Consider the following 25,427-nt stretch of genomic DNA (forward strand, 5'->3'; position numbering starts at 1 on the left):
TCGGCTCCCACAGCAGCACAGAGCCCAGGTGCACGACCCCCTCACCCCGACACCCCTGACACTTTGCCAGCCCCACCACAAAGCCTCCCCCCGCAGGGGGCCGAGCTCCCCTGCCCGAGCTGCCCCCTCAGGAGGCGAAGAGAGGCGAGGCGAGGCGAGGCGAGGCGAGGCGAGGCGAGGCCGCCCCCCCCCCCCGGCTCCCGCTACCTACGACATGAGGGCGCCTCCAGCCGCCGCCTCTCGCAGCTCTCCCGCCCGAGCACCGCCGTGTAGCGGCCAAACGCCGCCGGCTGGAAACGGAGCCGGGAGGGCGGTGCGCGGCCCCGGGGGGCGGGACGGGGGCGGTGGCCGGGGCGGGGAGCCCCGGGTCCCTCAGGCGGCCGGGCGGTGCTCGGGGCCCGGGGGTCGATCCCAGCGCTTCTCGGTTCCCGGGCCGGTGGGGGCCTCGGGAAGGACGGGCCTCAGCCGGCCCCTCGTCGGGCTGAGCGGCTTGGGGCTGAGCCGAGCCCTGAGGCCACCGGGACGGAGCTCGTGTGGTGAGGGGAGTCCCGGGAGCTGCCCCCCTCAGCCAGGAACCGCGGCGGCCAGCCCAGGAGGACGGTAGGTGCCTCGCCGAGGAGGGGACTCCGGGTTCCTCACACGGGTTTTTGTGTGTTGGGACCTGGGGGCTGAAATCACGCAGCGCTGTTCTCCCGCCGAGCAGGGCTGCGTAGCTCCCCTCGCTCTGGTTTTTGTCCAAAACTTCATTTTTTTTCCGCTCTGGGCCGTGTGCTGCCGGCCCCAAACAGCTCCCCTGGAGCTCCGAGCCGTCTGTGGCGGCTCTTCCCGTCAGAGCTGCAGCCGCGGACCCATCGCTTGTAACAGGGAGTCCGAGGGGCGCGCACGAGGGTGCGCATTTTATAAACTAGTTACTGGAAAATTAACATTTATTCTTCTTTTCCTCCTTGACTTTAACCTGCTTCCGTTGTGTGTGTGTGTACCGCTGGTGCTTAATTATAGTGACACCCGTTTGCAGGAACCAGACTGTATCGCGGTGTCCCTGTGGGGTCCTTCTAATGCCAGTGTAATATTAAAGTGTCAGGCAGGCGGTCTGTGTATTATAAATAGGGTACTTCATCCATGATAAGTGATTATTATCTTTCTTTCCCAAGTGTAAAAGACCTATATAACTCAAGAAGGTGAGAGTGATTTAGGCCTCCCAAGTAAGAATCCAATGAGTCCTGAAGGGGACCCCGCGATGCTGTTGTCTTGTTGCTGAACTTGAGATATTCAATTTATTATACTGGAATATATTTTCTGAAGTCAACATTGGGTAAAATAATATGAGAAGCTGTTAGACCAACAGTACAGCACGATTTAGTGTCCCTCTGTGGTGGTCTTCTAAAAACCCTAATCACCTTTGGTGGAAGCAGAAAGCTGCTGTTAAAGTTTACTGGCCATTAGTGAGCAAACAATACTAGTTACTGCTTTGAATCACTTCAAAAAAATGTTTTTTCAAAAATTCTTTTACAATTATATTGGTAGCATTCTTAAAAGTCCTAAGGCAGTTTTGTACGTGCTTAACTTCAGACTTATATAAGGAACAGAAATAAGTAAGTCTTAAAAATAGGATTAAGTGTTTAACTTCATGCTTGATGAGTTAAAATTTTGACCAATTTTACTATTGGCCATTCTTTTTAAGGAGTTATAACTGTAAAAACAGAAAACAAAAGCCCCTTCTGATATGGGGTGGCAACAGAAAAAAAGCACGTCATCAGTTTAATAATTGTGTCACTTTTTAAACACTAAATGTTATATGGTGTTACGATTACACAGTATCACTGCTGAAGCTGTATAAGACTACCCAGTTTTTCAGCTAGTTCAGAAGATGAAAGTCAACTTTTAGGTGATAGAGGGGAACCCTGACAAATACACAGTCCAACGTCAGCACACTCACCTGTCATTTTCTCTGGAGGGCAAAGGGGATTTCACTCTTCTGCTAACACCAACAAGTGTAATAGGGAGTCCCCCATCACCTGAGTCAGTCCTGATCACAGACACAGAGTAAGTACTGTATCAATTTACTTTGTTATTGTTGTTTGGTAAAAAAGCTTTTTAAATTAGTCTGTGCCTCCCACAACCCATGGCCATGCTTAAATTGGCATCTTTTCCCCAAACCACTCTATTTTTGCTACTGCTGTTGACCAATAGCAACAATGAGAGAGGCACTGGCAGCAAAACAATCACAGGTATGGTATATGGTATGTTCGTTCATTTTACTGTTGTGACAAATTGTGCAAAATAGTGGTGAGTTCATCAGAGCCAACAAGTGCACTTCTGTACAATTTCTTCCGTTGTTTCTGTCATTAGGAGAATGTAGCTAGTGTGGCAAGAATGGAAGTTCTAGTGGAAATATGTTATAAGGACAAGACCTATTGATTTATTTCTGAACGCGGATAGCAATGGTTTGCATCACAGATGATAACTTGAAAATTTGCTATTATGCTTTCAAATAACATGAACTTGTAATCACTGTGGCATCAAATGTCTGAAACGAAAATAAAATGCAATAGAAGAAAACCTTTTACTGTCAATAACGAACAAATTGTGCATAAGAAGTAGCTCAATAACTCAAGCTATTTTTGTTTGTAGGTAAATGCCATGAGATCTGCAAATGTAGATAAGTATCTCATTTAGAAAACGGGAAGCATTCAGTCTAGATGTTAGGATAATTTGTGCTAATCCATGTATCCGAGGACAAAGAAGACTCTTATCAAGCAGGCAAAAGAGTAACAAATTCTAACTGTGATTGTGTTCTTTGCAGAATGGCCAGCAGTCCTGAGAATAATGCGTCCCTCTGTGATCAGAAAGTCACACACTCAGAAAGTCCTCAAGGAAAGAAGTCCCAGCAAGCAGAGGAAGCAATCTTCTACAAGAACTGCCGAGCAGCTTATCTAACTGTTTTAAAAAGCAGTTTAGAAAATATTAAATCAAAAGAACAACTCCGTTTAGGTAATGATTTGATTTTTTTCCCCCATAACTATTGTGTGTGGTGATTGCCATGGGTAGTTTACTAACAGCAGCCAGTAATTCAGCAGTGAGAGTGTCCCAGTGCATAAACTCAGAACCTGCTTTAAGGAATTTACAGTAGTTTTAGATAGGGTTCAGATTTCAAGCGTTGGTTGCCGTATCTTTGAAGACATGTCCATCACTCACCTGTTGTAAAACGTGTCACGCAGTGATTCTTCAAAGTTTATAGAAACTACCATTCCTCAACGGTTTTCATTTTCCTCAAATCCTTAATCTTTGTTGCTAGGTGTTGGATGGCTCATGGAACTGGGAATAGTATACAGAGCTTCTCAGCTCTAAATCACCGCTGTGAAGGGGCAAAAGTCAATACCAGCTGACAGCTTACAGGGGACCTAAGTGAGTTGTTTAACACCGCCAAATTCGATGGCAGCATTGTTGCTTACATGGGGTGGACATAGGTTCTGCTTTTGGACTGTGACATTTCTGCAATAGTTGCTTTTCCCTGACACATGATTAAGTGAGTTGACCTCGGTTCAGTTTCTAGTGGACAATTACCCCTATAATCACAGAAAATCACAATGGTAACTGGCATTGAGTGACACGGAGCTTTGCAGACTCATAGGAGAGGTTTTGTCAGAGGTGTGGATATGATAATTTACCATCCCTAAAGATAGCCTCACAGATCAGTTTTAAGCTACTTTGAGTAATATGTGAAAATGCTGCCTTTCCTATACCAGATTTTTGTGACCAAATGGATTATTTCAGACATTGGCATTTCGTAAGAATTCTTACTCTTATTAAAGTTGCCCATGAGTTAAAATGTTTCCATAGACTAAAATGTTTTTTTCCCCATCTGTATTACATCTTTGTCCTTTGATGAAAAGGATTATTTGTGTTGTATGTAGTAGCATGGGATTGTGTTAGAGAACCCATGAAGTGGCTTTCAGTCCTATTTTCTACCTGGAGTTTTGCGGTTATGTGAAAATCATAGCTTACTTTATTGAAAAGAAATGTTTCTAGCTCACAGAGTTGACAAAGAAAGTATGAGACATAAACCTTCAGTTAGATGAAAAGAACCCAAATGTGTCATTTAAAAAGTCATCGTTTTTTTTTTGATCTTATGGGTTTTGAGGTACAGCTCATAATACGCTTGGGATTGTTGATACTACAGGTTGCTTTCTCCTCGTCAATTATGATGCCAGTAAGAGGTGTGCGCGTTGTGGCATTGCAATCCTTTGTAAGGAAAAACAAGCAATGACTAAAGATAAAACCATGCTGTGTTATCAAATCATTTAATTAGATCAAAATTCTAGTGACCATATTTTTTTTTTCTGCATACGTGAGGAAACATTTCTAATTGCTGCATCGCCCATGCCTAAAGTACACGAGGCCTCCACATGGAAAGCAACCAGTACAAAAGCTGAGTGTACTTTTTGGATCCATTGATTGTAGCTTCTTTCCCTCTGCCACCACTTGCAATTCTACCCGCTAGACTTATTGTTATCCAGGCTTTCTGGGCTGCAATGAAAGTGCTTTTATAACATCCTAATGGTAGTTTTGGGTAATCTGGATTTTAAAATAGGAGTGGTGTGAACAAGTGTCATCTCTTTTATATATGGTTTGGCTTTCATCTCTATCCATGTGGCACTTTGTACGTACCAGGTGTTTGGGCATTTTGGTTTCAAGGTCAACTCAGAAAAGGCAAGTAGTAGCTCAGGCTCCCGGTCTGTTCAGAGATATAAAAGAATCTGCTTCTTTTAAAATGTTAACTACTGAGAGCTATTATAGACTTATGCTGCAACTAAAATTCTGGCAATTATCATGAGTGGTGCTACCTTTGAAGCAGCTGTGACTACATGCTGTTTGGATCGCAATCTAAACTAAGCAACATTCCCTTAGAGATTGGCCCTGCAAAATTTTACTTGTAGGAGTTGTGCTTACTCACAGATAGTAGTTTCATTTCCTGTGTTGTAATATTACTTAGGGTATTTCCAAGAATCAATCTGTAAAGAAGTATAAATAAAAGGCTCAGTCTAATTGAACTTTCAAAACCACAAACTCGGGAGACATAGCGTATAGCAAGTGCTGATCTCTCAGGTTATATAAAAATACAGCAAATTTGAAGGGTACTCTGTTAAATGTAAGTGAATAGTGTGCTACAATTGCTATGTGCCCAAGGTTACCGTGGGTAAAGATGTAAGCTTTAAGCAAAATAATGGTTCTTGTGATATTTTTGTGTTATTAGAAGACTGCTGTCCTGTTTCTTCATTTTTGTGTAGAAGAAAGTGGTTCTCAACAGCATGGATGTGTCATTTCTGTGCCGGATCATACGTTGTGAGGGATGATCTAGAATGCAGGCCTAGAAACAGGCACTGCCTGGAACAAATGTGCTCAGCTGCCCCTCAGGCTGCTCTGAGCTGCCTGGTACTAACCACAGAATTCAAGGCCAGGGAAGGTCACCGTCAATCTGTATCAGTAGAACGCAGGATTGAGATTATAAACAAAACTGTCTTTTAGAGCCAGTTTTCCCTTGGATTGATGGTGCTAAAAAAATAAAAATAAAAAAATATCTGAACATGGGAAGTGATTAAAGGATGTTTTGAGGTAACTCCTCCACTGACAGCTGGAATATGTACTTAGCATTGTGTTTTATTGTTCAGTACTTCAACAGGCTGGAAGAAATCCATCTCAGAAGACAGTTAATAAATACTGGACTTCACAAACAACTACACTGAATTTTGATGATTTTTGTACTATTTTAAAAGAAGAAACACCAGCCACAAGAACTGAATTGCTTGAAGCATTTAGGAAAATAGACACAGATAACACTGGATATATTTTACATGATGAACTTTATAAAATTCTTACAACAGTAAGTATCAGATGAAATTTAATTATCCATTTGTAGCCCTTAGTAGAGATTTTGGAAATTGGATAGTAAAACTATTCTTGATCAAAAGAATCAATAACTGAGTCTTTTTTTCCTTTTTTTTTTTTTACTCCAATTTTGGGTCTTATTTTCTGTGGTCATCTACGATCTTTCTTCCATTCCGTACATTCCGTATAGCCTTTTAGTTGATAACCTGTCTGTCCATTTCAGCAGTTGCTCCTTGATGATGGAAACTGGTGAAGGATGTTTTTAATACTTTCACATACTTTGCTGAAGCTCTATCTGTACAGCAATGGAGCAGCAGAAGGGGAAGCATGTGTATGTGTCTCTCCCTTGGTTCAGCTAGCGCAAATCGCTCTATTCTCTACAGGGTCCCTCTGCACCCCTTTGGGGTTTTCAGATTTTGCAAGAGAGTTAATGATATATGTTTGCTGTTCTCCCCTTACAAGTTGTCTGTGCATATTCAGATACAAAGTTTAAAAACTAATGACATTTATCTACGTTATACATAAAATATTAAGATTAATGTTTTAGTCTTATCACAGCCATGATGTTCTGTCACTTCAGTGATTTCACTGGATCCTATATTTAGTTCATCATCGTCTTAGGCTGTGTGGGGTTAAGTCAATACTTTGGTTAGAGATGATGCATTGTCAATATGAAGCATGCAAATGTTGTAAGGTTTACTTGTATATGTCATTAATATGCCTCAAACTAATGACATATTTTAAAATATCTGGAACTTTTTATTTAGCTACTGAACCATATTATTGGATTTCACTGTATAAAGTGAAAGGTTAGAAACACATTTTTTAAAATAGCAGCTGAGATTTTTGTGGTATTCTGAGATTATAGAAACCGAGACAAACATCAAGGAGCAGGAACAGTTAAAAATTGGCCAGTAGTAGAATTCTAGTAGACTGCTCAAAAGTGGGTATAAAACAAGTTTAAGGAAATGCAGAGGAGAGCAAACTGGGACAGAAGGAAGAAACAATTTACATACTGTATTTGTTGTGGTTGACCCAACAAGCCAGACTCATTTATTCACTTTGAGCATAGTGGCAGAACCTTCAATCTTCATTCTGCATGATCAGAAAGATAAAGTTGCAACGGTAAGGAAACATTCTTCATATAGGAGAAGACAGAAATAACAGATGTTGAGTGCTACTGTAGTTATGCCATGAAGATCCATAAACCCTGAAATGTTACAGAAAGGCAGCGCGTTGCTCTGTACAGACCCAGACCGAAGAACTTACTAGACATGCCTGCAGTAGCAAGTGGTGCTGTTCTAAGAGGGGGAGATCAGGATTAGGTTTGTTGCAATGCACTGTAGCTCCAGGACCATATATCCACATCACATGTTTCTCAACGATGAAGTTCATGTTAGATTTTGGTCCTGGTTTACACCATGCATCTATAGCTGAAAAGTGACGTGGAATAGATTTCCGTACAGCAGTTGCATGCTGCTGGGTCGTTGCTAACAGTCCCACGCATCTGTATAGAGGAAATTGCTGGAGGACCTTGTGGAAGACATGCTTCCTGAGAGGTAAATCTTTTGGCCGCGTTGGAAGTGGGGTGCTCAAGATGATATTCTGAAAGGCGTCTTCAAACGTGGTTCTGAAAGAAGAGAAATTGCTTTGAATGCACACTAATGATTCCAAACATAAACAGGTGCAAGGTGAATTCATACCTGAAATAACCCTTCTAGTGAGCTCAATTGCAGATATAGAATGACCTACTGTAGGTGTCACAGGGTAGTTCAAGTAAATGAGTGAGAAAGACTATTACGAAGTCAGATCTTGGTTGTCAGCATGCTGTATTACAAGTACAAATGACTGAGAACAGGTATTCCCCAGCTTATGGAAGATCTGAAATTGAGTTAAGTGTCATTCACGATGGCTTTCCGGAAGGCACCGCAAAATTGCGTAAGCTGATGCAATTAATCTGTTCAGTATGTAGTAGCATTGTAGGGTCATATTTTTTTTACACTGTTGACCTCTATTTTGGTGATTCAGATCAAAATCCATTTAAATGTATTGCAAGACAAGATTTCCTGAAAGGATATTAAAATAATCTTCGTGTTTTTATTGAACGTGTGCTGTAGGTAATCAGTATTCTTCACTAGAATCCAAACCTGAGTTGTTTTTTGTTTGTTTTTAATTACAGAAAGGTGAAAAAATGACTTTGGATGAAGTGAGCGCTATAACTAACCTAGCTGATTTTAACTGCAGTGGCAAACTCGACTACAAGAAGGTATGGCAAACAGTGATATTAGGTGTTCTTGATGTTACGGGCAGTAATGGTATTATCAAATGCAGTACATACCAATTCCGTGTGTTGGTCCATTGATGACCTTACCCCAGCCCACCAGCTCCCTATGTTCTGCAACATGGTATGTCTTCAGGTATGTATTTCTGTTTCCCTCATTTTTTCTGGCAGGGTACTGCCCTGGCCATTTTCCGTGCTGCAAGTGAACCTAATGCTTTAGGCAGAGGCTAATAGTAAGTGCAAAGCCTAACAGCATGGCTGAAAATAAGGATTAAAGGTAATAAGGATTAAAGGTAATAAGGATGAGAACTGAAAGCAAACTTAGCTAACTTATGAGAATTGCTGTGTCTGTGATATTTCGCAATTCTTTGTATGGGGGGACAATATTGTATATGTTGAGCATCTAATTTTCAAGACACAGCATCTTATCGATTACTGACAGCATCTCTAAGCAATGACTGACATATGGTTACTAATGTTACATCTTCATTCTTAAAACTGAGAAAGAATGTTTTGCTTACCAGATTGCCTTTCTTTATCTCAAGTTTTGTGACTTATATATAGCAACCAGTGAGCAGTGCTGCAAGACTGCACTACAGAAACTGGAAATTGATGGTCGATTGAAGCGTCAGCAGTTTGGAAGTCAAGGTGAAACTTCCACTGAAGGGATCACGCTGCCAGTATTGAAACCATCACCAAAAATCTCCAGGAAGACTGATCACAAACTAGCACCAACAAAAGGTATTTATTTTTCATAATGGGAGCTTTCGTTGTTTTAGAGGTCGTGTTCTGGGTCAATGAGCAGTTGAGTATTTGCTTAAATTTTCTCAGATTAGTGAGGCTGTTGTTGACTAACATTCATTTCTACTGTGGCTAAATGTCTCAGTGGGATATCTGATTCTCCTGTTCAAGTGGACTTAGGCTGCATCTATTATCTGAAGCTGTCAAATTGTTAAGGTTGAATTTGGTTGACTCTCCTGTGACACAGTCCAGATGGAAGAGAGAAAAAAGAATGCACAGGGTGTTGTAACATACCAAATTATTTATTTCCGTTCCACATGAGAGATGAAACCTTAAACATCCACGAATAAACAGTCTGTTTGTTTCAATTATTGAGGTCACTTTTCAGGAAGAACATTAAGCTCTCAGACTGATTATGCTCGAAGTTATAAAGGTACTTAAAAACTTTCCCAAACTTGAAAAAGGTTGCAGGATAATGGACTGTAAAGGTACTACATACAAGATACTTGTTTTTGTATGGAGTGTATACTGTTTAAGTTACTTCGATTCTAAGAAATACTAAGGAAGTGCAAAGATGACAAAACAGCAGTGAACGCTGAATGTATGTAGCTAAATCAACAACTGTACTAGCAGAGTTGCTCTAACATAAGGAACCAGAAAGTAAAGGCCTGGAAGTAATTGCTTTGGGCACCTGTGCGTTTGAAGCAGGTTAAACCTATCCAGTTAGGATAGATTTACCTTGATTCCAAGGTAAGTGGAATCCCGTGGTAACAATTTCTTGTCCTTCAGGCAGATTTGGATTCCAAGGTTCTCCATTTGTATGCCCGTTCACCTGGGATGCACAGTCAGGGAAATAAAGATGTTTGGCTAATGAATGACTGTGTTAAATTATTGTAAGGGAAGTCAGTTTATCAGATTGAAGTTCTTGTTATCCATTTTTTTTTCTGTCTCTCTAAGGCTTTATGACAAATAGCACTAGAGGTGGGATACAATAATGCAATAATAACTAAATATCTATGTTTATAGGTGACAGCAGAACTCCTTCAAGACCCTTATCAGCTCAAGGTTGCAAAGCATCCGTTTCTTTCACTGTCAGCATGGGTGCCAGTAGCAACAGAAACACAAAGCTAATTGAGCCACACACAATAAAGGTATCATGTAAGCTAGTCCTATTGAGATTATTCTGTTTTCCTCTAGGCACATACGTTACTGCATTTTAAATAAGAAACTGTTTTTCTCTGATTTTTCGCTTATGTTTTATTAACAGTTTGTCAAGGGCAGCTATAAACTATCAAGAGGTTTCCTGATACGTGTTATTACTAACATTTTTATATACTGTTGGTTTTGCTGACATCTAATTATTGAAAATAATTTTTCAGGTGTGAAGGTTTAATAGAACAAAGTGTGTTTTTTTATAAATGAAACCACTGTTGGATAAAACGTTTAACGACTTTTTGAGAAATTTAAAATTGAATAATTTATTAGGTTGGTGAGAACTTTAAATGCTTAAGTAGTCTGAAAGATTGTGTATCATAAACCTTTATATGAAAGGTAATTGGAAATAAATAACAGATCTCTGAGCATATTCAGTTTGCTGGGCATTAATTTGTAAATATATGCTGTAGCTTGAAAATATTGATTTTTAGTTAGACTAATATGTCCTATCAGTATTTTCTTTTAAATAAATCACTCATTCAATATAAATTCCTGTGGGAGAAAGACAACAAAGTCACTTTGCTAAGTCAATATTTGTAGAGTGTTAATATTGATCTTTTTCCTTTGTTTTCCCTTTCTCGACTGAACCTTTACTAGTTTTCTTTCAACAGAAAATAATAGCTGTAGAAACATAAAACATTAACTGGAAACTGCTAGGATACATTAAAAATGAGCACCTTGAGACCTCCGTATGAAAGGAAAAAAATGGTTATGACCACATAGTATAACTGCTGCTAGAAAACTGAACTGATTGTTCTCATGAGTTACATTTTTGTTTCAAATAACAACTCTGTATTTGTTATTGAACTCTGAAGTCCTTTATATCTTCGGCATTGCTATACAGTGACATTTGTTCTATATTAAAATTTAAAAACATAATCTCAGAGGAATTTTTTGCAGTCTGTTTAGGTATCTGGACCTCCATGCAATTTAACCTGCAATTTCACCTTGTTCAAACATGATATGTAGTATACAAAACCATTGCGCAGTTTCCCAATATTGGATCCCTCTTTCTTTGTACAAGCCAGTAAGAGCTGCCTCGAAAAAAAGCAGCTGCAGATATTGAATACTATTGATAAGCATCATATAAAAAATAAATCAATCAATAAACATGAATAAGTTTAAATTGAACTGCTAAATATGTTAACCCTAACTATTAAGGACCCAATACAAGCTCTGTCAAAACCAATGAACATATATGCAATGAGTCATTTGAGCTATGGACTGGAATCTAGAGCTCACAAATTCTTCTTTTTTATCTTATATGTAGAAAATATATTTATTCTGCATGTTAAATAAGAATAGCTGTAGAAATTTAAAACATTAGCAGGAGACTTCTAAGATGTGTTAAAAATGTGCACCTTGAGTTCACAGTATAAAAGTATGTAGAAAAGTAATTTTTTTTTTCTGCAGTTCATGTGTCTTTTGGGGACAAGAAGTAAAAATTGTGTGGATGCCCCATCCCTGGAAGTGTTTAAGGCCAGGCTGGATGGGGCTTTGAACAACCTGGTCTAATGGAAGGTGTCCCTGCCCATGGCAGCAGGGTTGGAATTAGATGATCTTTAAGGTCTCTTCCAACCCCAACCATTCCATGATTGCCATTGTGAAGTTGGACTGATTCCAATTTCACTTCTCTGGCAGAAGATTACAGTGAAAGTCAAAACATGGTGAACATCTACACTTAAACACTTCAAAACCCATGGAATATGTTCATAGCACGTTCTATGTGTTTTCTCTGTGTTTTCTTTTTCTTTTCCTGTGGAGTTTTGTGACATATTCAAAGATGTAAATAATTTGAGAATAAGAAATAGACAAATACAGAAGTGTAACTGGTGTAAACAACACACTGACCTGTTGGGCTTCATCTGTAGCTGATTGACAGGTAACTAAAATAGTGCTGATATTTTATTTTTTTTTCCCTGAAAGAAAATTAAAGTAGAATAATTCAGGTGGAAGAGAACTTCAAAGATTACCCAGTCCAACACACAATCATCATTTAGCTCCCTACATTTACATCTCTGTTTCTAGTTTGACAATGATAATTTAGAGAATATAGCACCACCTTATGCTCTCTGCGAGGATAACAGTTTAGTATTTGGTTTCTAACACATTGTCAAACTTTTACTTAACTGTTTCTATAGAATTCGGTGAGCTGTTTCTATAGAATTTCTATAGAATTTGGTGGCAAAACTGTGGGCCAGGACTGAAGGCTCTTAAAATCATGAGTCCCTGAGTAATTTATATTCTTAAGAAACGTAGAGTTCTGAGTAGAGAAATACAAATTGAGGATCAGAGCTGCATGTGTTACCAACTGTGTCATTTTACACCCTGGGTATACGTGTACTAGCAAAGTCCAGTTCTTGCCTGACACCTTTAGGTCATTGCCTGCAAAGTACCACCAACTGAGCGTGAATGCATCGCAGTGAGGACTAACTTTAAGAGCTGCGAAATGAGACATGGCACTCTGATGAAGACTGTTTGGCCTTAAATTGAGTTAGGAGTCAGTCTCCTTGCTGGGAGTTGCGTGCAGACCTTCTGCAGACCTCCACTTTTTACAAGCTCACTTCTGAAATCCGTGTTAATTTACCTTTTACACTGAACACTCTGCATGGATAAGTACAGCCACCGGGACAGAGCTCTCTGCTGAGATTACACTGAAAGATTCCTTCTGCTAGGCTGTGCTCAGAAACTTAATCTTCCATTGCTAGGAAAATAACTAGAAATAATGGACTTAATCACAGAGAAGTAAAATCAAGAACATCTTCCTTTCTTTGAGGCATACAACGTGTCTATAAGGACTTTATTTTTCTTTTGCTAAATGATATTTGAAATTGAAAATAGTGACTTACTGTTTAAAAAAAAAAGTTTTGAAGCTTGTAGCTGTTTTAATATTTTAGCAAAATGATGGCTTCTCTAGGAACTGTACTATTCACAAACACTGCTATCTTCTATTTATGACTTTCCAATGGCTTTAACAGAAGCCAAGAAGAATCACTTGATTTTACTAGTATTTCTGTTTGGCACTCATCTGAGCAATAACTCCTCATTGTTCAGCTAATCAGTTATGTTTTTTGCTTGATTGGTCTGATGGAAGTAAAGTAGCAAAATTGCAGTGTTTCAGTGATAAATCACACAATTAGTCGATTTCATGAATACGGTTTGGTTCTTCATGGCAATTCAAATTTCATTTCAACCATTAGAGCATTGGGGTAATCTGTACATTTTGGAGCATTTTCGTAAGTAAAGCAATGCTACTAATTGGTCTGCAAAACTTGACTATGAAAAGGACTGTGTGAGAAAATTCATTTTAAAAAAGAGCAGAAGATCAGTGCTACACCTTGTGGTGAATTTTATGCAGCATTCATTAAATTATCAAATTAATATATTTCAGAAAAGGAGTCTTTATTTTGATAAAAGATCAAGGCAACACCTAATGTTTCTTTGGTTTCCAGGAATGGCAATGTGCACAGTCCAGAGGATGCTTCTACTTAGAAGAAGATGGTGAAATCATTAGTCACAAGTACAGGTTGCACATACCTCAAAGGTCTACAGTGTGTATTACTATCAAGCCTTTAAACCTTCGTCAGGTAGAAGGTAAATGTATTTGTATCTCTTCGGAGAGTTTTCCTCTCTAAAAAATATTTTCTTTCCTCCTGCTGATACAACTTGCCTTTTCTCTCTCACAGTATTTTGTGATATTTTGCAATTATTGCAAAATTTTCATAAATTTTGCAATATTTTTATAATTAAAAAAATATTTTATACAACTTCAGAAGAGAATATGATGTAAGTTTCCTAAAATCCTTAATTGTAAATATCTGGGATCGAGGAGCCGTAGTATAAAGAGACCTAATAAGTAATAAGGCTCTACTAATTGTAGAAAACAGTGAAATATATAATAGATTTTTTTTTAAATTACATTAACAGGGATCAATGCTGTAAATACAATAGAAATATCGATTTTGGATTTCCAACAAAAAACAATTTGGTGAAATTTAAAGCATTTGTTTTGGGGATTTTTTTCTTTTAGGAAAATCTTGTCATTGGTTGTCAGTGGATACTGCTTTGTATGTTCTGAAGGAAAATGAAACCCAAGAAAATCTACAGCTTGTGAGCTTTACCGAGCAACAAAACAAAGAGGTTAGGTGTTTCTGTTATATTCCTATTTAATTTTTTTATACCTTCAATGTATGTGTTTTTGTTGCATGGGAGTTCTCATATATTTGGAAGGAATTCAAAACTGTACCTAATCAGGCTAAAAGAGAGAAGAAACGTTGTTCTGTGCTTGTTCACTTTCAAAATGGACAGAATTTACACAAGGTAATGTGTAATACCGTCTTAGTTATGACCTTTGGATGGGGTGAATTGAAAGCCACGTGTTTGGAATTTTAATGAAGTGCCTGTGAGGGCCTTATTATAAAGTAGTGTGTTGGCAAGTGTTGCCAAATTACTGGTTATCCATATAGATACTCTGTGGAAACTCAGTTGTATTCATGCATATACAAAACAAAAAGTAATGTTTGTTACAATTCCGTTTAATTTTCTTTCTGCTTGCCGTATATAAGATCTTAAACTTCATGGTGCATAGAACATTCCTATAGTAGGAAGAAGGGAGGAGAAGCAACTGGTACTCAGAAAGTATTCAGCTTGCTTCTTAAACCCTAAGACATTTGTGAATTTTTACATAGGAAGTTGCTAGTTTGAACACACCTGATAAATCATGGAGGAAATGAAAGACTCAGTGGGTTTTGTCAGCTTCATTCTGACTGCTTTTGTTCTGAAGTTTAAGATTTGGAAAGAGTTACAGATCTGAAAAATGATAGGACTGCTATTAGACATTTACTGTAACAGTTGTTCTCCTCTCCTTTCTCGTCCCAAACATCTTCTAATTTTTATTGCAACTAGGAGATTCACTAGTTTTTGGGTCTTCAAAATGACATCACATGGCATCTAACTGTAGGCATTTTTTTTTTAGGAAAGAATCTAGCATTACCAGTGCTTTCAAGTAATTAATCACCTTTGTTTCACTATTACTAGTAATAAAGGAAGGTATCATTTGAGAAGTAACTTACAGATTTGTCTTTTTTAAGAGCAGATGTTTGGATGGAAAGGGGAGCTTGCATCGGGATTTTACTGGCTACTTCCATTCACAACGGGCTGTAGGCTGAAGAAGGTGAAAACACAGATTACTGGAGAAGCAAAATTGGTGTATAGAGGTGAAGACAGTGAACTAGCTCTTACCAAAGAGTGCCGGTGAGCCATTTTCTCAAATAGGCATGGTAGCTGCTACAGAAGTATGCACTCTAAATAACATCTAGCTTTTTATAAGCTATGTTACTGAAATACTGTTGTGAACTGAATAGCTATCAACAATATTATGAAACAGTAGAAAAGTTTGAAGTATTTGGAAATAGTTCTGCCTTTTTCATCTTTTAGAGCAGTTTTATTGGATATATTTGAAACAATTGATTTGGATGGAAACGGCCTTCTGAGTTTGGAGGAATACAATTTCTTTGAGCTGAGAACTAGTGGTGAGAAATGCGATGAGGAAGCATGGGCTGTATGTAAAGGTAAGTTTGTTGCTGCACTTGATACAACTAATTAGAGCTATAAATCTACTTGCAACCTGTTTGTAGCACCCTATTACGTATATAGTGGTGTATAGTCTGGAAGGGCTGAGCATTCTGTATCCTATGCTAAGAACAAGAGAAGGGGGTCCTTGGGAGTGTAGTGATAGGACAAGGAGTAATGGTTTTAAACTAAAAAAGGGTAGCTTTAGGTTAGATACTAGGAAGAAATTCTTTACCATTCTATGATATTGTTCTCTTCTCCCTCTCCCCCTCTTTTTTTTTTTCCTTTTCCAATCTCCTGTCCTTTGTTTTGCTTTCTTCTGGTTTGTGTGCCTCTGACCTTCTTTTAAGAAAATTCTTCCCATTGCTAATTGCAAAGTTCTGTAAGTTAAAGATGTTACGGCTGCGAAAAAACACAGGTTTTCTAATCACAGATCATATAGTGAATTGGGCTATAACAGGTATTTATTGATTCAATTTTCTTTCTGTAGTTTAAACAGATATTGCTTTCATATCTCACAAGGTATTGAGAGGGGCATTTAATCATGTAAAGTGCTTACAAGGGCATCTGGAGCTTACTATGGTTACCTAGAAAATTAGACATTAGAAAACACCTATTTCAACTATATAGTTTTTCAGATATAAGCAGTTTTTTCATTGGAAATCTGTCTTTCAAAGGTTTATATATGGTGTGTCAGTTTGTCCATGTTGTGCTATATGAGAGCTGTGAGATTTCTGAGGCTTCCACGAGTGAGATGGGGAAGCGGACAGATAGCCGAGCTTCTTCCAGCTGTACTTTGTTTTCTGTCTGCAGATACATCTTGCCAATGTTACTGGACATCCTGCCAGCTTGCAGGAGCAGCATTGGGCCACAAATGTCAATTTTGAGAAAAAGGGAATTCTGTGACATTGCAAAGGCCTTTAGAATTGACATATTCACCTCATAACAGGGCTAGGAAAACATAACCACCAGTGTCTGTAGGCTGCCCTGATAACACAGTGTGTGGAAGCAGTGGTTTCAAAGCATTGACAGTTTACCTGAAGTGACTGGACAAACTGGAAATTCAGAAGCCATTGTATGAAAACTAGAAGTTTCTATACAAAATACATGTTTTTTCTGCAACCCATGTCTGAAATACCTGTATGGCGTATCATCACATACCAGCCCATAGTATCTGTTAGGTACAACTGCTTTGTAGCCTATGACACATTGATTAATTTGGGCCAAAATACCTGAGATCTGGCAAGTTGTGCCAACTGTTTCTCCCCAAATCACTCAAAGATATTGGATTTTTTTTCCTAAATTATGGACAGATCATACAAAAATACTTTTCAATAAATCAGTTTCTCTTTCATCCCTTTACATGTTATTCCCCACTTGATTGCTTTGTCAGTGGTACGCATTTGTGAACTAGTCTTAATGTGAGTAGGAGGGGGGTGTGGGGGTGTGAAGTGTGAAAGAGGGGAAAGAAGAGAATATGGTGAATGTATTACCAGGTCATTAATCAGTTGAAGGGTTCAGACGAATATCATAAATCTTGACACCAAAGTTCAGGCCATTTATTACAGCATCTGTACCCTTAGATAGATTTATTAAATTGGTAATCCCTTTTTAATAATATATAGTAAAGATTTAGCATTGTTATGAAGATGAGAAAACCATTTTTAAAAATCCCTGACACAAGGACATTTCAATTATGTGTTTGCTGACATTAGAGTGGTCAATCTACCATATTCTATCAAGAGAGGGCTGTTAGGATTACTGGCATTTTATTGCTTTTTAAGAACTAAGTAAATCATTTCTATATCAAGGACCTCAAGCACTAAGGGTGCTGGCCCCACCAGACTTTCATTTCCCATTCCTAATATACCCTATTCTGCAAATCTCAGCCGCAACAGATACTGCTGGCAAATAAATAAATAAATCAATAAGAATTATTTCTGTTTCAAAACCTCACCCTCTCTTAGGTAATACAAGGGGCCAGCTGTTTCTTGTCATTATCTAAAATCCACAGTGAAGCTCTGCAAAAAGCACGCATCTTATCAAGGGCATTCTTTCCCAAATCGTGTTTGGACAGCCTGAGGCTGCAAGACGGCTCCATCTTGGAGACCTCATTACCATTAAGTGGGAGTTTGGCTTTGGAAAGACAAAGGGTGTTTGCAGAGAGCTCAGACACTGAAGTGTTACCTTCTATTTCTTTTTAAACAGAGAATTTTGATATGAAGAAGAACGAACTAACAAGACAAGGATTTTTGGATCTGAATCTCATGGAAGCCAATGACCGTGAAGGGGATCCTAGTGACCTTTGGGTCACTTTATTGTCACTGGGCTACAATAAAGCATTAGAAATGACAGAGGTATGATAGCTGTATAGCAAAAGTGCTATAGCTTCACATACAACTTGCTGCATGTTTAATTGCAGTACTGTTTCTGTCCAACATAAATTGATTTCAGTAGGTCAGTGATCCAGTCCAAACATTCCTAATACAGGATTTACACCAAGACTTTCAGTCAGTATCTCATTCTTTTTCGTAAGATAACCCTATTATTGTTGAAATAGAGAATTCACCTTTTGCTTTAGAGAAAGACAGTATTTTGTGGAGTTGTACAGGAAGGAATCTTCAACAGGTTATACCTCTTGAAAGAATTCGTGCACCTTGCTGGTGAGCAGTAATAAGAACAGTGACCTGGTAGAACTGTGACCTGTCAGCAAACCTACAAAATGCAGGACTTGCTCTGTTTAAAAGAGTTATTTTGCTGGCCCAAGCCATAAAAGAAGCAAACAGTCATAGAATCATAGAATATCTGAGTTGGAAGGGACCCACAAGGATCATCGAGTCCAACTCCCACCCTCTCAGTGAAGAACTTTTTCCTGATATCCAGCCTGAATATCCTGTCATGATATAACAAAAAAGTTACTGTAGTGCAAACACGTTGTTACTGCTTACAGTAACTTGAAAATTAATACAGTAACATCAGATGGAGAACAAGGGGACTAGAATGGATTTAGAAAGTATTGGAGTGTGTTGTGTTGACTAGGATAACTTTGTTTTTAACAGGATTGAGTTCAAGATTTTCAGACATGGCCCAATGTTGCCTTTCACAATAGTGTCTGAACATGTTCAACATAAAATTTTAATGAAAGGGCTTTGGGTGGCAACTGTTTGCTTAATGAACCAGGTGTTATTTCTTTATTTTTTCTGTGTGCTTATAGGTGTGTTTTTTTTTTTAAACACTATCAGTGTTGGCGTTAATAGTTCTCACTAAAGAAAGAGGATATTTTGAATGAAGAGGGAAAAAATATTAACAATTCATTAAAAACATTAAATATGTAGATAATTTCATAATTAGTTTTTCCCTCCAAGAAAAGATGGCTTCAGTGAAAATGCAGACATCATGGTGAATGATTATGTAACAAGTAGCACTTTCTCCTTTTCTTGCAAGTATGATCAACATTGCAAGTCCAAAACTGTCTTTCTGCATTTAACCCATAAGAGGGAGCTATCCTCTAAGAAAGATGAATTTTGAGGAGGTTTTTATCAAGTTAGATGTATCTTGTAGATATGTTGTGCCTTATTATTAACTGTGGTTCGTGGCTATAGTTTTTGCTTTCCAAAGGAAAACGTAACTTTCTGAATGCTTTACTTTTTCATTTAAAAATGTGTATCTACTTAACCTATGTCTGTAATTTAACCTCTTAATTCCTGGATTTTTGAAGATTTAGTATTTGATATTTCAGGAACATTGAGCCTAACAAGTTCAAGACAGTACTGAAAAATCCTAGCGGGTTCCAATAGCCTTTTGAAAGAAACCAAGCTGCTATTATTTAGTCTAAGAAAATGCAAACTCCTGGTTGTTACGCATACTATTCTTAGCCAAGATACGGCAAGAGCAGAGTGCTTAATGCAACATTGCAGATATTTTAAATCTGTGTGAAATGGCACGAATAGCAAGAGTGTGACAGGTAAAGCAGACAGTTCTATTTTGGACACTGACATTCGTATGTCATCTTAATTCCTGTATGTTTTGCTATCTGAGGAAGGAATGGTTATGTTGGAGTGGAAGCCACCAAGCTGTGTATCGACCGTACTGTAACTGGCACGAAGAACATTCATCTGTCCTTACCTTATGCTCAATTTAAAAGATCACCACAGCTTCAGGTTTTGAAATTTTACTATTCAGCGACACACTTACATTTGGATTATTTCTCTTCAGAGCATATATGCAAATACTTAAGAACTACGGATGAAAATCTGAAGGGAAAAACCAAGGGTAAATTAATGATAAAACTCTTTTTTACTCCATTGCAGGCATGCCCCTTTGTCATTGACATCTATGCAGAAAAATGCAAACCCAGAATTAAAGCCATATATCTAGAGGCAGGCAACTGGCAACTCAACAGGGCTATTTGCAAGTCTGTTGTTAATAAAGGAGATGCCAAAGTAATGGATGGCTGTGAAAACGTAATTGTCTATACCTACAGAACAGGCACGCGAATCACTTCTGTTATTGAAAATAAGGTACGGCATGATACTTCTGTAAGGTACTTCATGTTAATGTCCATTATTATTTATCTTCTTCCCTCTGTGCTTCATTTTTGAGAATTACATTTTCTGATAGCAAGTTTCTCTATCTAGTTCATTAAAAAAATAACTAAGTGCTTGATACAAATTCCTTTTTGAGATATGACTCGGTTCAAAAGTCTCAAAAGTTCCAGTGTTTTTGGAAAGGACAGTTTATGGTAATGAGGCTCTATTAGCAGTGCAGAATATTTTTCTTCAAATTTCAGTTTTTCAATATTTTGATGATTATTGGAGACAGATTTATAATAGAACATAAGTACTACTAAGAACAGGAAGTAGAATTACAGAAAGAGCAAAGACTACAGCATTTATATTTTCAGTGTTTATGGGAAAGTGATTTGCATTGATTGTGTTTTAGAGGCGTAATGTGGATGAATTTTTAATTTGCTAGTCTTACAGGTCTACTTCACTATTAATCTGTACTAACAAATGTAAATCCAGGCAAAAGTGGTTGGTGAGGTGCAGAGATTTTAAACCTTTTTGCGTAGATCCTAGTGGATCTTCTTTTCATTCTCAGTTTCATTTAGAACAGGAATCTTGAGTAAATAAATGCCGTGCAGTACGATGGTAAACTTACGGTGCTTTAAATCTTAAAAGTTCACAGCAAGAAGTATATTTTTAAATGGACAAACATGCAAAAGGGTGTGGGTTGGTGGACTAATATTAGGACTGAATGCTGAGGCTCTCTGGAACCACAGGTTTAGATGTGCACTTCGCCCTTTAGGGTAGATATACTGGAGTTATTTATATGTTTGGGGATATGTCAGAGAAGGAGACAAGTTCTCTACTGAGGAAACTGGATGCTGTCTGGTTAAAATCACTGACCGTTACCATTTACACCATTTCATAAATAGCTCTGCTCTGCATTGAAGCAAATCTCATCAGAGAATTAGTTGGCTGGAGACTTTTTGTATTGTAAACGTCTGGAAAGAAATAATAAAAATGCAGTTTTATTTATCTGCCTTCTAAGCTTTCCACAGTGTAAGCAGTCTGATCATGTCTTCAGTTATTGTGCTGGTGATTTCAATGGAAATAATTGTGTCTTTGTTATTCTGTAATTAAATTAAGAAAATGTACTATACAGGCTATAGTAGCATGTCCTTAGGCCTCGAGTCTGCATATTGCCTGGGGTAAACTGGTGGTTAAGGAATTTTCCATTACCTCAGCTTTCAGTTTTTTATATATTGGATCCTTCTGGGAAGCATTTGCACACCTCTAGTAAGAGTGTCTGTTCTTTGAGTGGCTGTACTTATATTTATTTAGTCAGATATTTTTTAAAATCTCTGCTAAGGTTAGCTGCTTTTCTCAAGGGAGAGTTTGGAACAAACCATGAGCAGCAGATTGTGATGGGTCACATCTTGACGAGCATCTCTTACAAATACCTGTGTGTGGTGTCTTTGATTTGTGACAGTCCAAGTGGTCATTTATTTATGAAAGGAGGTGAAATATGAAGGAATATGAATACTCCTTACGTTGGGCATTTCACGTCACTTGTTAGGAGCCTAGTCTCCACTGAATGCCTACATGGTTGGTGAGAATTTGAGAACGTATAATATGAGCTCCTGAGGAAATGGCCTTTTGCTGGAGGGTTAGGATTTTTGAAAAGTAGAATGGCTATACAATATCAGATAAAGATTATTTTAAGTCAGTGCCCTGTCTCCAAAAATGTCCTGCAGGGGATATTGCAAGTACAAAAACTGGGTAAACATCTAGCGACACTTCTCCAGATCACAGTCCTAGCCACTAGTGATCTGCAACTCAAGGACTACTTGGGACAGAAATGTGTTCTTTGTGCTTAAAAACCCTCCACGTATTTTTTTATTATTATTTTTATTTATTTATTTATTTTTAGTAAGAATTTGTCCAGTCACCTTTTGAAACTATGTAAAGTTTTAGCATCTGTAACACTGTGTGGCAAATAGTTGTCTCACTTAACTGTGCTCCCAAGTTGCACCTTCAAAAGTGCTGAAGTTAATTCAATCAGCCTTAAGTGACTTTTGAGAATGGATTTGGGCTCTGATGATGCTAAGGTACATTTGAAATTTTTACTCTTCGGAGAGAATAGCCATCAACATCCTGAAAGTCCTCGTACCCTGTAAAAATAGCATCGTTGAGGAAGTAAGAGGATTGTGTGATTGTTACATAAAGAGCAGCCACTTAACCTTTAAGGCTAATGAGCTTCTTCATGTTTTTTCATTTGCAGTCTGAAAACAAAGTGATAATTCATGTCAACAATGAGCAGAGTAAGAACTGCCTAAGTAACAGGGGACTTACCGTTTTTGCTGTGGAAGTGGCACCAAAATCCATGACGGTAAGATTTTTCTAGTTTAGCCAATTCAAAATCTGAGCAAAAAGCAAAAATCATGTGACATCTTTGCAGTTTCCTTTTGCAAGTCTTTTGTCATGATAAAGAGCATGTGGATAGTGGAGAAGTCTGTTTTCACCACCAGTACAGATCAGATACAGCTCTTGATATTGCAGAGCTGCAGGCATGTTTGATGTATCCATGTTTCCCAGCGCAGATTGCTGTATGCAGCTGTTCAGTTTTTCATACATGTATTGAACTGAAACAGGCACATGTGCCACTTACTGATACTTTTTAATATTATTTTTCTAAGGCTGTGTTTTTTTTTCCTTAACCAATTTTAATCAGATATATAGATGGCTTTGAGAAGCACACCAAGAATGTGCTAGTCAGAGGCAAAAATATGGTGATATTTTTCTTTATTCATTTATGAAGAAAATCCAGTTTTTATTATTCTAAAGCTACGGTCTCTTTCTTTCAGTGAAGAGGCATCCAAACGATTTTATGTTTCACAGCTTTCTAGTGTGGATGCATTCAGATCCACTTTAATCAGTCCCAAGACACTGGCAGGGTATAGGCCTATTTTAATATTGCTACTGACAATTTAGATATCTATAGCCTGCTCCTGTAAGGTGTTTTATTAATTTTAATTTCTGCTTCATTCAGTACAAATTGTAGGCTCAGCATCCCTTGTGGATTTTTTGCTGTCATGCAATTAAATTAAATACTAAGATCTCATTAGAGATGCTGAATGTGTGTCATTTAATGTTTGTGATATAAGTTCTGAAACACTTAATTTTGCTTACATAATATTTTAGGTATCATACACACAATTCTTCAATAAACATCAGTTTCACCTATGTTTTCTCTCTTGTATGCAGGTTTCTCAGCATGTGATGCCGCTGAACGAGCAGGAAGAATGGCTTTACAATTGTGTACATTCCCTTTTACGTTAAACATTCTAGTTAGAGAGCTGTTTCTTGGCAGTGTTCAAACTAAGCCACGATTTATTTTTTTTTTGGCAGCTTCTGCTGGACCATTTCTAGTCTTGTCCTTCTCCAAAGCTGGCTGCTTCTCAGAGTTTCATTTGTTAAAGCCAGTGAATCACATAAGTACTTATTTATTTCTGGAATCCCACTTTTGCTAATGGCTTTTAAGAAACATGAATAGCAATAGCATAGGGATGGAATAACCGTAAGTATGTAAAATCCTTTGACAGAGTAGAATATTCACATACTGCCTAATGAAATACATTGGCATGAAAACGTTGAGAGACAATAAAAGTAAGTACTGTTCAGTAATATAGCTGACAGTTGCAACATAATTGTGCTTTATAAGGGCTAGTTTCCCTAAGTATGCCCTTATTTTCTGTAATACGTAAGGTAGTTCCATCACATGCCGGAACTGCTTCACTAAGAAAAAACTTTCGTTAAATTGGTCTGATGGATTCCTGATTCAACACTCCTGTGATTTTTATGTGAGAAATATAAAGGGGTGGGGTTCTTTAATCACCTGGTAAAGGATTTGATTTTTTTCTTTTTTTTGATATTATTTTCTTTTATTTTTGTAACTTAATAATACTTACCTTACTTTTTTTCTAAATGATTACCAACTGTTTTTATATTCTTTCATATAAAATAAAGTCTGGCTTTTCACATGTGATAAGGAAATAACATTCATTGAGGAAGGCAATTTTATTTTGTGCTCCTGACTGTTAACTGCAATTAATTATTTCAAAGGTAACTGAAGCAAGGAGGCTAAAGTCCACTAATATAGGCTGCAATAGAAATGAGAAACAACTTCGAGGTACTAAAAATATCCAGGCTGTTATGTTTTTCTAGTTCCTTTAAATGTCTGTTAATGTAAAAAATGATGACCCTGGTCACTGGATGCTTAAAAAGTGCTTGAGTTTAAAATAGCCATTAAATGTATGTGACCTCATCTGCAAGGGCAGCAAGAAGTCCTGAAAAGCTATATTTATCTGCCAGCAACTCCTGTACTCTGGTGTTCCTCTGCTGTAATCGTACACTGGGAAAGTAAATGTCAGTTACAAAATGAGAGTGCTGCTAGAGGCTGGCTGTGATTTATGCGCTCCAGCAACTGGTGCTCAAGGAGGTCTACTGGTGATCGTTCTTTTTTTTTTCTTCTTCTTCTTTCCCCCCCCTAGCAAGTACAGCAGATATCATTTCATTTCCAGAACTGTCTGGAAGAAGTGTTAAGAGACTCCACATATTTTTGGTAACTTCCAGCCAACAACACAGAGCTCTGTAAATGCTGCCTCAGGCAACGTGTGGCTACATCACAAGTTCCCAGTTGCATCTCGGAGAAGGAACAGGGAAATTATGAGGCACGGTAAAAAATGAGCTCTGCCGTATTTTGCCCTTCTTCTGTTTATGACATCAGTCTCAGTAGACGCAGCAGGAATCGATCTGCTGTTCCTCCTGCGTTTCAGGACAGGAATGCTTAAAACTGAGAGACGTTCTTGGCTGAGAGCTCACTGCGTGTGGAAGGACTTGATTTCGCTGCAGTTAAGGTGTAGTGAAACATGACACAGCAGCAGGGCATGGAACCGCGTTGCTGTCCTGATCTCGCTGTTAAGAAATTTCATTATCTGGCTTTTTGAGGGGGAACATAGGCAAGTTCTCTGCTCCGAGGCAGTTTCCACCCTTCTTGCCCAGGAGATCAGAAGCGAGACCTCAGCCGTATCCGCTGGGTGTTCTCCCCTTTGCTCCAATCCCAGGCACCATAAAACCCTTCTGGCCACCACCTGAGGCCGATCACAAGGACTCAGCTACCGGCTGCCCTCCTCGGGGGGGAGGCAAGGGGAGGCAAAAAGTGGCGAGAG

At 38.3% G+C, this 25,427-nt stretch overlaps 2 protein-coding genes across 4 annotated transcripts in view; one reads left to right on the forward strand and one right to left on the reverse strand.

Annotated features, from left to right (window-relative positions):
* The window catches only part of ITGB3BP (integrin subunit beta 3 binding protein), a 29,252-nt gene extending 28,921 nt beyond the window's left edge, over positions 1 to 331 (reverse strand). For both annotated transcript variants that reach the window (XM_048062003.2, XM_067001949.1), the window contains exon 1: positions 212 to 331. In XM_048062003.2, coding sequence (XP_047917960.2) covers positions 212 to 216 — 5 coding nt within the window. In that variant the 5' untranslated portion in view covers positions 217 to 331. The remainder of the gene's footprint in view (positions 1 to 211) is intronic.
* EFCAB7 (EF-hand calcium binding domain 7) lies at positions 8 to 25,398 on the forward strand. 2 transcript variants are annotated; one of them, XM_013176195.3, is made up of 14 exons: positions 8 to 28; positions 2,804 to 2,991; positions 5,670 to 5,881; positions 8,066 to 8,152; positions 8,713 to 8,908; positions 9,935 to 10,059; positions 13,576 to 13,717; positions 14,154 to 14,263; positions 15,219 to 15,376; positions 15,560 to 15,693; positions 17,903 to 18,051; positions 20,005 to 20,214; positions 22,481 to 22,588; positions 23,464 to 25,398. In XM_013176195.3, the coding sequence occupies exons 2-14, from the start codon at positions 2,805 to 2,807 to the stop codon at positions 23,536 to 23,538; spliced, it is 1,893 nt and encodes a 630-aa protein (XP_013031649.3). In that variant the 5' UTR covers positions 8 to 28; position 2,804; the 3' UTR covers positions 23,539 to 25,398. The 2 variants fall into 2 exon arrangements, with proteins under 2 accessions (XP_013031649.3, XP_013031648.3); XM_013176194.3 differs by lacking the exon at positions 8 to 28 and adding an exon at positions 336 to 600 and having other exon boundaries at positions 23,464 to 24,768.
* Positions 25,399 to 25,427: the final 29 nt, after the last annotated feature.

This window comes from Anser cygnoides, chromosome 8, assembly GCF_040182565.1.
Source record: "Anser cygnoides isolate HZ-2024a breed goose chromosome 8, Taihu_goose_T2T_genome, whole genome shotgun sequence".
In the NCBI taxonomy this organism is placed as follows: Eukaryota; Metazoa; Chordata; class Aves; order Anseriformes; family Anatidae; genus Anser; species Anser cygnoides.

Coding starts and splice junctions, on each gene's coding strand:
- EFCAB7 (XM_013176195.3), top strand. CDS start 2,805: ATGGCCAGCAGTCCTGAGAATAATGCGTCCCTCTGTGATCAGAAAGTC. Junction 5,882..8,065: donor TTTATAAAATTCTTACAACA/GTAAGTATCAGA, acceptor TTTTAATTACAG/AAAGGTGAAAAAATGACTTT. Junction 22,589..23,463: donor TGGCACCAAAATCCATGACG/GTAAGATTTTTC, acceptor TCTTGTATGCAG/GTTTCTCAGCATGTGATGCC.